At 29.2% G+C, this 12,336-nt stretch overlaps 1 protein-coding gene across 1 annotated transcript; it reads right to left on the bottom strand.

Moving 5' to 3' along the window:
* Nucleotides 1-4,346: 4,346 nt before the first annotated feature.
* On the bottom strand, nt 4,347-12,053 carry LOC114386459 (LRR receptor-like serine/threonine-protein kinase IOS1). Its single transcript, XM_028346469.1, has 13 exons — nt 11,919-12,053; nt 11,298-11,829; nt 10,721-11,217; nt 10,458-10,596; nt 10,295-10,366; nt 10,073-10,144; nt 9,895-9,975; nt 6,165-6,322; nt 5,811-6,073; nt 5,597-5,723; nt 5,366-5,434; nt 5,088-5,277; nt 4,347-4,955 (listed from the first exon to the last, which is right to left on the bottom strand). Exons 1-13 carry the CDS (start codon nt 11,998-12,000, stop codon nt 4,547-4,549), a joined length of 2,691 nt encoding a protein of 896 aa, XP_028202270.1. The 5' UTR covers nt 12,001-12,053; the 3' UTR covers nt 4,347-4,546.
* Nucleotides 12,054-12,336: the final 283 nt, after the last annotated feature.

Raw genomic sequence — 12,336 nt, 5'->3', positions numbered from 1 at the left:
TCTTCTAAGAATTAAAATGTTAATTTTAAGAATTAAAAAATCTACTTATTAAACTTTAAAAACTAAAAAATCATCTTATTAATTATAAAAACTAAAAAAATAAATTTAAAAACGATAAACACTAAATAAATAATTAAATTAATATTATATGATCTAATAGTATATGCATGCACATGCACTGATGAATAAATTTAAAGAAACTGTTCGCTAACATGCATTTAAGCGTTTTTTTTTTACTTTTATTATATTTCTTCCAACAATATAATTTTGCAGTACTTAGTGGTATTATTTTATTTCATTTTAAAAATTTTTACAAAAATGAGGTCAAATAGTTTTTGTTTGTTTGTTTGAAACAGCTATGAACCAATTTATTAAAAAAAAAAAAGCTTAAGAATGGTATTCTTTTTTCTATGAGGCCCGAAAGATCCAAGCCAATGATTATACTAAACCAATTTCGTCTCAACTAATTCACATGTTTGTTTGATAATATGGTCAAATAATATTCATATTAATTAATTAATTTGCACACGTATATTAACCAACCTACTTTTCCCGTTCGATCTGGTTATTTTGGATATTGAATGATACCCTTGTTATATAATAAACTACATTCGACAAGGTCAAATTTTTAAGGGTATGTCTGTCCTAAGATTTGCAATCAGCCATTTAGTATAATAAATCAGGCAATTTCTAATTCCCTAGCTCTTTAGCCACAGTGCGGTGGAAAATGTCATGGGATTATAAATTATAACAACTAGCTTTTATTTGACATGAATATATAGAGTCATATATAAAGGAAAATAAGATATTAAGATCATACTCTTAATTTGTGTAAGAATGGAATATGAAACAATCCAATTAGAACTATAAGCCTATCACATTCATTAAAAATTAGGAATATATATTTGTCTTCGTCATATTCGCTGCTTACCAAGTTTTAAAAATAAAAGTAAACCCTGGTATCTAAAGTTATAAAATTCTATCAAATTTTGAATAAAAACTAAAAACAGTACCCATCAAATTATTGAGTTGTTATTTCCTGAAAAAAAGGACTATAGGAAAGTGAGAGAACAAAATAAAAACGAGATATAACTATTTAAAAGAAACGCGCTTAACTAGTTGGCTTAATTATAAATTCCTCTCATGTTCATCACTTGTCACTCAATGCATCACAAAAATAATAATACATTCATCGGTTAATCAATGTAAACAGTAGGGGTGGGTAAATGGTCTATGGACTGATCCACGGGGTCCGCGATCCGTACGGGCAACGGATCAATTTTTTTAAACAGTTCATAATTATGTTATATTTTTTGGGTCATCCCATTTAACCACTAGACTATGCGGGTTTGACCCGCGGGATCCACGGGTTGTCTGCATTAATATTTTATTGTTTCAAATATGAAATCATTTGTTGTTGGACATGTTTAAGTTTTATATTTTAGATTCATTGCTTGTATTTTCTTTTGTTAAGATATTATTTATTTTATTGATGTAATTAACTAATTGTTAAGATTTTATTTACATTTCTATTGAATTTAATTTGATTGTGTTGTATTTTTATTGAAATTGAAATTCTTTTAAAATTAAGTCCGCGAACCGGTCCATTTGACCCGTGAGACAGGGACAGATCAATTTATTTGATCCGTGTAAGAATGTGGGACGGATTGGCCCAGTCTGCTGCCAATGCGGACTTATGCGAACAGACCCGCTTACCCACCCCTAGTAAACAGAAATAAAAATTAATTAAAAACATACCAATAGATTCATCTTAACCGAATATTAAGTCAGCAATAAAATATCTATGTATGTGATATGAATCTTTATACATGGTTGAAATATTCGGCTTTAGGAATCCTGGTGTTGTTTCTGGATGAACCCTTGACTGGCCTGGTCAATATACATAGCCCCTATAATAATCCCATTTGCTGAGACAAGGCTACTAATGTCAAGATTGGATTTCACGATCCTCATGCCATCGCCCATTATACATGTCTCAGTCTCACTTCGCAAGTTGTCTCGCCCTGCAAATTCAACGGTACAAATATACAACCTAGAAAATGAGGAGTAGCTTACTATTTGTAAGTATGCACGCTTTGTGTTGCTAAATTGTATTAAATTTCATGAACTAAATCACTTTCGACAAGTCTCTTATAACTGATAATTTAATAGGACAACTAATTAATGCTAAAAATTAAGATTCTTTTAATTTATTTCTAATTTTAAAATTTCTGAAAATTTTATTCCATGTTGAAAATAAAATATCAAAGTATTGAACAGTCTCATTAGCAAAGCAAAAATTTCTCGAAAGACATGTAGAACGGCACTTTAACAAAATATTTATTTTAAGCATTATAGGTAAAATTAACTATTAAATAACAATAGAGACTATATTTATCAAATATAATATGTAGCCGAATTATTAAATATAAAAAAAATATTCTATTAAAACATGTTTTTTTATAATATAAAAAATAAAAAATAAATAGTTAATATGCATGCATTGTCATCTTAATATAATTACATTATCAACTAATTATAAATGTATTTTCTAAGTATTTTTATGATAATTATTATAAAAATCAATAAATAAACAAACTTATAATACATTCTAGTTTGAATGATAACATACATAAAAGACTTTACACTATAAATACGTTTGTAATTGTCTATTCATAAATATATTATATTTAATAAATATCATAATTAATATATTATTGTATAAAATAGTTTATAAGTTAATGAGAAAAAAATTATGTATAGAGATTTTCAATCATAAATTAACATATATAATAAGTTTAATTTATTGATTCTTATCATTAATTATTAATTAAAAGTAAAATATAAATAACATGGGTTTTCATTCTTCGATGGTTGTACTTTAATTTGGATTACGATTACCACTTCTAACCACAAATTAATATATATATATATATATATAATTTGTTGACACTTATAATAATAAACTTAAAAGGTAAAATATAATTAGCATTGGTTTTCATTTTTCATTATTTATTTTTACACCGTTTGTACTATGCACTACGATCATCACTCCTTAAAAAGTCAAATATCTGAATGAAGATATATAATTTATTTAAAACGAGGTATTAATTAAGGGAGAGTTATTTTTTATTTTTTTTACTGATAAGTTACTTAAGCTACGCCATTGATTAGTCAAACGTATATAAACTAAACTTGACTGTATAGAAATAAGCTAAAGACTAATAGTAATAAGTATAAGTATATGTGATAAGATAAGTAATAAAAAAAATAAAGATTAAATAAAAATTAAGTATATATGATATTTTATTGACTTATGCTTGTTACTATTACTGACTTAATTTGACTTTTATTTTTTTAAATTTTGGATTAATGAAATGTGTGCAATTTTGGACCTTCAAATTCTTTTTCAAACTAATTAAATATTTCGATATTTAAAATTAAACAATGTGGTCCTTATATGTCAATTTTTTATATTTAAACCCCATAAAGTCTCTTTTCTGCTTAATTTATTTATAAATTAAATTAAATTAAACCTTCTTTTTCTCATAACTCATCAATTAAAACACCAAATTTCTAATAACTTAGGGTTGTGTGAACTTATAGAGGTAAGAATACCGGTTGAAAAATTTAATAGGGAATACGAATTCAAAACCTTCATATTTAAGAATATTGGGCTCTAAGAGGTGAGAACACTTACCTAGAGAAATGAGAATACTTAGTGCATACCCAAAAAGGTGACAACATTAGATTAGGAGAAAGGCTTGTGAACTTAATTTTGTATAACGATGGTGAAAGGACTTAATTAGAAATTAAATTTAAGTTCAAGAACCTAATTAATCAATATTTAAAGAGCATAATTAAAATTTGTAAAATATTTCAAGAACCTATAAATTAATTTACCCTAAGTTAAAACCAAAGCAGTCATGAGATAGGTTTAGAAATTTGGAAGTTTTAATAAAAAAAGCCAAATATAGACTTTTTTTCTCTCTTCAAGAAGTGAAGTCAAACTCCAATATCCGAACTTACAACAATTTGCACTCACTTCTCAAATTGTAGACTAAATTTAATTTAAAGAAAATAAATAAATAAATAATTTATTTTTTAAAATATCAAATTACGTTAATTCATTTCATACAAACTCAATTGTTTTTTACCAAATAAGAACTCAAGGTAAAAATAACTTATTTTATAAATTTGAGAAAAATGATCATGAATTGACAACATAAATTTTTTTATATAATCATCTAATCACAACTCATTATTTAAGTAATTTTATTAATTTTTAAAATAATTATTTTAAAATAATTTAAATATTAATTAGAGATCGAATAATATTATAAAACTATTTTATATTATCATGTTTTATAAAACTCTATAAATCTTATACAAGGAAAAATTAAATAACACAGGTTTTCATTCTTTCATTATTTATTTTTACACACATCTCTTTTGTGGCTTGATTTCATTAACTCGTCTTCATCCTCCAACACACTTTAATGACTTATTTTTGACGACATTATCTTATTCTTCTTTAGGTAAGCTTCTACCTCGCCAGGGGCATGAATTCGGTGTCCACATTCACGCTAACCGCTTCAACTAAATGTCTGGGATTGGCATCACAATGTTTTGCTCGAGCTATTTCGATCGCTAATGTCTCCTTTAGTTCAATAGCAATCTCACTCATGATTGGCCTTTCGTTGGGATTTTTAGAAACACAAGCCATTGCTATTTCTAAGGCTTTCCAAGCTGAGTTAATGTCATAATCTCCTTCTAACCTTGAGTCAACTATGGCCCTGATATCCCCTTTCTCAATCAAGGACCTAACCCTTCTACTTATGTGACCCTTTTCTTGATTCCTTTCCATTACTGGTTGGTTTGTGATTATTTCCAAAAGAACAACTCCAAAGCTATAAACATCGCTTTTCTGTGTTAATCTACTGGATATGTGGCAGCTGCAAGAAAAGACATGTAACCCAATTTATTTTCTGAGAGTTTGTGGTCATAACTCAAATATCGACGTAGAAACTCTCACTATATATATTTTCGCAGAAAATGATGGATAGGAAAATAATTGAAATGCTTACTGAGGGTCCAGATAACCAGGAGTACCAGCAAGGACAGTTGACACGAGAGATTCCCCATCAGTTGGGATAGCTTTGGATAGACCAAAATCAGACAATTTTGCTTGGAAGTGTTCATTCAACAAGATGTTTGTAGATTTTACATCTCTGTGGATTATTGGAGGCTTGCAACCATTTTGCAGATACTCCAATCCTGAGATTATATTTGCGGGTAAACATATTAACAGGGTAAAAAGGGACTTAACAAAACTGTCAAAATAATTTGAATTTTAGTTTCTGACCTAAGGCTGCATCCACTGCTATACGAAGTCTGTCCTCCCAGCTCAAGAACGTTGATTTGCTGTGTTTACCTACAGGAACAAGTTGTGTAACTTTCTATACATGTTGGTTTTTGTTTACTAGAAGTTAATCATATGAAAACTTCTATATCCAGAGTTTCAGAATACAAACCTAGTTTGGAAATTGATTTGCAGACATTTTTAACAAGAAATTAATTTTATTTGACAACTAACCAGAGAGATGTTCTTGTAAGTTCCCATTAGCCATATACTCATATATGAGAGCCTTATTGGTTCCTTCATTGCAATAACCAATAAGGGATGTTAAGTTTTTGTGATGAACTCTGATTAGAAGTTTAACCTGGAAATGAAAATCACAACCATGTTTAACCATATATATTTGTTACTTATCTAAAAAAGCTAGTGTAAAGCGCGATTAAAAAATTACCTCTGCTTGAAATTGTTGAAAGCCATGTACAGCCGATGGAGAAAGCACTTTCACTGCAACTGGACTGTCATCGATATAGCCCAGGTAAACTGTTCCAAATCCTCCTTTACCAATAATTGTATTGAAATTGTTGGTGATTTTAAGGACGTCAGAGTATGAATATATTTGTTTTTTGACTTGCGCTAATGAATCATCTTTTTTTGTGGATCGCAGGCGTGAGATCTCACTTTCATCATTCACTTCCATCAAAGCTGTTGATTTTTCTACAATATTGGAAAATTAATAGGTCAAGAATGAATTTGTTTGGCAAATCATTGATAAAAAAATACGAATCTTTTAAAATCGCAGCATTACCTTTTGATTTTCTCCTTTTAAGGGTCCACAATATTGCCACGGCTACTAGAAGAATCAACGCCCCACAAATTGATGCTACTATGGGCGTAACAATGTTCTTTTGTTTCTTCTCGAAATTGCATTGACCAGATTCACATAGATATGGATTTTGGCCCACACTAGCATGGAAAGTAATCACAGAAGAGAATATATATGTTTTAAGTCATCGATAATATCAAAAGATTCTTCAATTCATTTTGCTTGTGCCTAGAGATTCAGTGGATCAACTATTGCCCCTATGGAAAAGGAAAAACAAAGGTGACACCATAAAAATTATTTTAAGAGATTTTCATAAAATGTGCTTGACCCAATAATTTTCTCTTTTAAGGTGAAATCTAGAAAAAGATGGACCAAGGATGCGTTTGTATCAATGGTTTAATTAATAAGTGCTTATTGAATAAGTGTTAATCATGTAATCATTTTTATTTAAGTTGTTCCCATAATCAAAAGGAAAAATGGGGTACGGTTGAACTATTTCCATACAAGTCCTGAGCTGTTTTCACAAGTTATCGTTAAGTGTTGGAGACCCCATGCACTAGTGATGTGGCAGATCGACAATCATGTACAAATTGACTGGCGTATATAACTTGGGAGCAACTCTTATTTCATGTGTCAATTTTTGGGGTTAAAGTTAGGCAAAACTACTGAAGCTGAAATTTTAAGATCGAGTTGAAATCACATCCCAAGTACTGCCTTAAATATAACCAATTAATGATAATCATTACCACAAATAACCATATCATGAATTTGAGAGTAAACCCACCGAGTCGTGTGGCCCTCCTTGTAGACAAGTATAGATTGTGATTGTGATTCACGGTGGCAGTGCCACTGACCTTATCTAGCTTACACGAAAACCATTTTAGACGCTAACTCGGTCAAATACTCTAACACTTTGTGCTGTTGTGAAGTATGAGACAATGACTAAACTAAAGAAATAGCTTTGCTCTTTGCTTCCAACCTCCACAACCACAAGTCTATACTTCCAAATTGGATTATTGTCTATTTATATAAATTTTAATTTTATTTCAGGTGTTGCAATTTTAACCTTTAATTAATTTAATTTAAATTCCTGTAATTTTTTATTTATGAATTATTTTAATTATTACATTTTTTCGTATTATTTATTCTACTATTAGTCTTATATTATATCTTAAAATATTTTTAATTAAATTTAAAATAAGCAAAAAAAGTAACCTATACTTGATTAAGCATTATACTTGTATTATATTAATTAATAACAGCATAATAGTTAAAATAAATAGCATCAATTTTGTAAAGTATAGTAAAAAATAATAATAAAATCCTATTTTATTTCAAAACGTGGAAAATGAATTTAATAAATATTTTAAAGATAAAAAATAAATAAATAAATTAGAATCTAACATTTTAAAAAAATATTATTTGAAGTAATATTTCTAAAAAATGTTAGAAATTATTAAAAAAACTTATTTTTTAAACAACCAAATAATCCAATGAATATTATATTGTGGGTTATCCAAAGGAAACTAAATAAGGGTTACTACTTTTATTCTGTAAAAAAAAAGTTACTACTTTTATAATTCCAAAAAAGGAACAAAACAAGTTTTTGTTTTGTAGTCTATTCTTAGAGAAAGAGTTATCTCTAAGGAAATAAGTTGAGAAGAATTAAAGTATAAATTCAAGAAATTTAACCCTATACAATGAATGCAAAATTAGATAAAAGAAAAATATCCATAAGCATGTGTTTTCACCTTTTATGCGTGTGTCAAATAACCCATACAAGATGAAAAAAATAAACTTAAAACTCTTAAAGAGTCTACTCTCTTTTTTCTTTTGGTTTTCTTTATTAATCTATTTGAATTCTAATCTCCCTTCTTTATTACCTAAAAAACATTGAAATATAAGAAAATAAATGAAAATTCTATCTAAATTCCAGAAAATAAAATAGATAACTCCTTCCATTATAATATCATAATTAAAACTCACTTATTTCAGGACAAAATAATTTGAAAAATGAAATTACTTAAAATTCCTTAAAAATGAGTTACGTGATAGGATATAGAGTTTTGTTGTTCATATTGATCATAATTTTATAACAAGATTATCTCTCATGTTTCAAGGATGATATATGATCTTAAAAAAAATCTCCTAAAAGTAATATAAATAAATAACTAATCTTAGAATTTGGCAATACTTAAATCATATATATTTTTAATCTCAAAGACAGTACAAGAATTTATAATATTTATTAATTTTGTTCAACCAATTAGACATTTTCTACTTAAATCATATATAAAGATGAACATGGTAATATTATTCTCTTATATATATGAAGAATTAATTTGACAGCAAACTTTTACGATAATTAATGTTGTAAGTTTTTTTAAGTAACTATTAATAGGCTATTTAAGGGGACAAAATTTTGGGAAGTTCATGCAAAGATACGTATAATTTTCAATTACTAATTAGTTTAAAATTTTATTCGATGCAAAATAAAAAGAGGTTTCAAAATCACCTAAAGAAAACGAGGATTAAAAAATGTCTGTATATGCAAGGGAGTATTTGGTAGGGGAGAATTTTGTTCTTGTCCAGGAATCATGTTTTATGGGATTGAATAAAATTTGTTTAGTTAATCATTGAAATTTTTTAGATAATTTTTCTAAAGATCAAAGAGTTTGTATATTTTTACTGATTATTTTAATTATTTTTTACATTATATAATTTTATAAAGACTAACATGATGTTTTTAAAAGAAAAATTCTAAAATATAATGTTTCCCATAAAAAAAATTTGTGGGAAACTAATTAAAAAAATATTCTCAAGAAACATCTTATCCTAAGAATGTTATTTTTTTAAAAATGCATGTTAAACATGAAAAATTATTTTTTTTTCAACTTATGATTTATGGGGAAAAAAAATCTCCGGTCAAATTCTTGGTGTGGAGAATTTTATTCTCCCCTCCACTTGTATTGAAAAGTTTTTATATGTAGGGACTTATCAAATTGCATTGACCAAATGAACTCGACAATTTAAATCAAATTAATTATTTTGATTCAATTATTTATTTTTAAAATTTGAATCAAATAAATTATAATTAATTTTTTTTAAATAAATACTTTTTTAACTTGAACCAATAGATGCTTCATTCAACTGTTATTTTTTAAGTAAAATATGTTTTTAGTCTCTTAATTATTCAAGATTTTTGTTTTTACTCCTCCAACTAAATATTTACTAATTTTAGTCTTTGATTTTTTTATCTCAATCCTTAAATTTCTCAGTTAAATGACAACATGATAATTTTTGGCTTCTAGAAGGATAACTTTCAACCCCACGAACTGACGCTACTATGGGTGTAACATGTTCTTTTTGTCCTCTTCCTCTCTCCCTTTTCTTTTTCCTTTTCATTGCATTGACCAGATTCACATAGATGGATGTGAATTTTGGCCCACACTTGCATAAAAATATAAAGAAGATTTATGTTTTAACTCTTAGTAAACCTTACAAGTCATCCATAATTTGGTCACCTCCGTTGAATTAAAATAAAATAAAATAAAATAAAATATCTAGTGCCATCGAGAGAGATAACTGCAAAATATTGGACATATATAGATAAAGGAGATTTACGTAAAAGACTAAAATATAACCAATTGGTAGTCATTGCGTTAAAAAATGACGATATTATGAATTTGAGAATTTTCAATAGGATCCATACCTTAGTGATAGGGAACCTTCCTTAGATTTTTCAACAAGTGTTGAGGGAATTGAACCGGAGAGGTTATTATTCTCCAAGTTCCTGCCAAAAGACGAAAACTTTAATATCCTTTTTCTATTTTCTAAATGCAGAGGAATCACAATAGTTCCAGACATCAAGTATCAGTCCAGTAACTTACAAGATCTTCAAGTATTGTAATTGAGACAGAAAATCAGGAACTTCACCGTTTAAGCTATTGTTTGATAAATCCCTGCAAAGCAAATAACTTGGCCGTTTTAAGTATGTTTAAATCTTATTCTTGACACATAAGTACATAAAAGAAAGAATAAAAATATTTGAAATAAGGGATTTTTCTAGTCGCATCATTATTGGACCAGGTGAAACAAAATAAAAAACTCACAATTTCTCCAACATGGTGAGATTTAAAATTGAAGGGTCTATTTTTCCTGACAATCCACTTGAAGATAAGTTCCTGTTTTGCACAACCAGTAGTTATTATATATGTTATCATTTCAGACTCAGTTTTCTAAAGCTATAATGTTAAATTGGAAAAGATGACTTACAAAGTTATGATTCTTGGGGAGTCAATTACGGGATACGTACAATTCAGACCCTCCCACAAGTAGTCTTTCGGGCTGCATGGATCACCTTGCCAATCTCTTGTCACCCCATAAACAGACTTGATGGTTGTAATCGCATCAACTATTATTGAAATGCAAGTAAATAAATAAATTAGTGTAAAAAAGTGTAGATTAACTATATTAGTGTAAACCAGAGAAATGGATTTTAGATGTTAGAAATCATATTTTTTGTTTTCTTGGCATACCATCTCCTTGGTATGTGTCTTGTTGCGGGAACTCTTTCACTCTGTAAATTTCAATGGCATTGATGATGGGAGGTAGGGTAGAAGTCTCGGTCATCACAAATGAAAAATTAATTAATTTCCCACTGATGCCTGAAGTGGTATATATAGTTCGGACACTGTGGTACCTAGGAGACATATTTCCATACAATAGGTTTCCGTTCAGGGTGATGTTGAACTGTCTCGTCTGATTCTTTGCTAACACTTGAATCTCTGTGAAGTGCATGTAAACATAGAATGACTCTTTTGGATCATATGGCTCCCAGCTTATTACCAATGGAGCACTAACATTTGCTGGTGTAACTGCGGTGCTCATGACAACAGCTGGCGGTTGGTAATGTTTCTGCACTAAAGAATCAGCATCAATCGGAAAATTTAGCTGTTTCCATTTATCTACATTGTCATACCATGTATCTGCATCGTCATTGCTCCAGTAACGATCATAAACATCATCGTCGTACCTGTGAGAAAATCAAAGTAAGTCCAATAGAATAGAATCTTTTAATGCAAAAGATTTAATTCAAAACTTGTGCAATTTCACCTGTAGCCTTTGTTTGAACCTAAATCCCGACGGATGTACGTTTCCAATGATCCAAATTCAGTTTTATAAATGTTATTTCTCAAAGACCTCAACTCTATAGCTGATATAAATGGTGTCCCAAGGCCTGTGTCAACCATACATATATGTACGTAATCCAGTGAAGGTACATATATGATCTCAAAAGATTGGCTAACGGATGCATTTTTTATGTTCACTGTACGCCACCGGTTAGCCCCGAGAAGAAGATCAAACTGTGGTAACATATTTAAGCCATCATAATTTCCGTACAAAAAAAAAGCCCTGATCAGATACTTGGAGCCTCTTGTGATGTTTATTTTGTAGCAGTTCCTTTTTCCTTCCGGGAAGCTTCTGAGATTCCACATGTGTCTTTGAAACTGATCTCTGAGTTCAGATACTATTGTGCTCTTCACACCAGTATTTATGAAATTTGCATCTGATGTATAGTTTAAGCCTGTTTCCAGCACAGTAAAGTTCACACCTGCAGGAGCTCCGCAAGCTATGCTGACGAATCCTAAAACATAAAATGCATACATTATGGATGGGTCTTGAGGCTTCAGCTAAACCTTTATTGGGTAATGATATAATAATTTGTTATCAAACCTGATTGATCCTGAGCTTGAATTGGAACGGCAAGAAGTAGACATCCTAGAAAAGCAACTAGGAAACTCCGGGACATTCGCATTTCTTATCACCAGCTTCTGCCTTGTGCCTTTGAAGTAGAAAATGGCAAATATATATCAGGTTGCTGTTATGACTTATACTACACATTTGTGTTTTGGCGACGTGGTCAATGTGTGATATGTTGTGTCGGTAGATACCATAAAAGAAACGGACGATGACTATAATTGACTTGGTTGGATTATGATTGCAATGGACAAAAGAAAACGTACTGATCAGACAAGAAACGGACGATGACTATAATTGACTTGGTTGGATTATGATTGCAATGGAGAAAAGAAAACAAGAGAAGCTATAGACGACTAGAAGATGACTATTATAGCCTTGCAGTAGAAGTCGA

The sequence above is a fragment of the Glycine soja genome, chromosome 15 (assembly GCF_004193775.1).
Source record: "Glycine soja cultivar W05 chromosome 15, ASM419377v2, whole genome shotgun sequence".
Classification (NCBI taxonomy): Eukaryota; Viridiplantae; Streptophyta; class Magnoliopsida; order Fabales; family Fabaceae; genus Glycine; species Glycine soja.
Note: the sequence above shows the minus strand (reverse complement) of the source record. Positions and strands in the feature narration are given on the sequence as shown.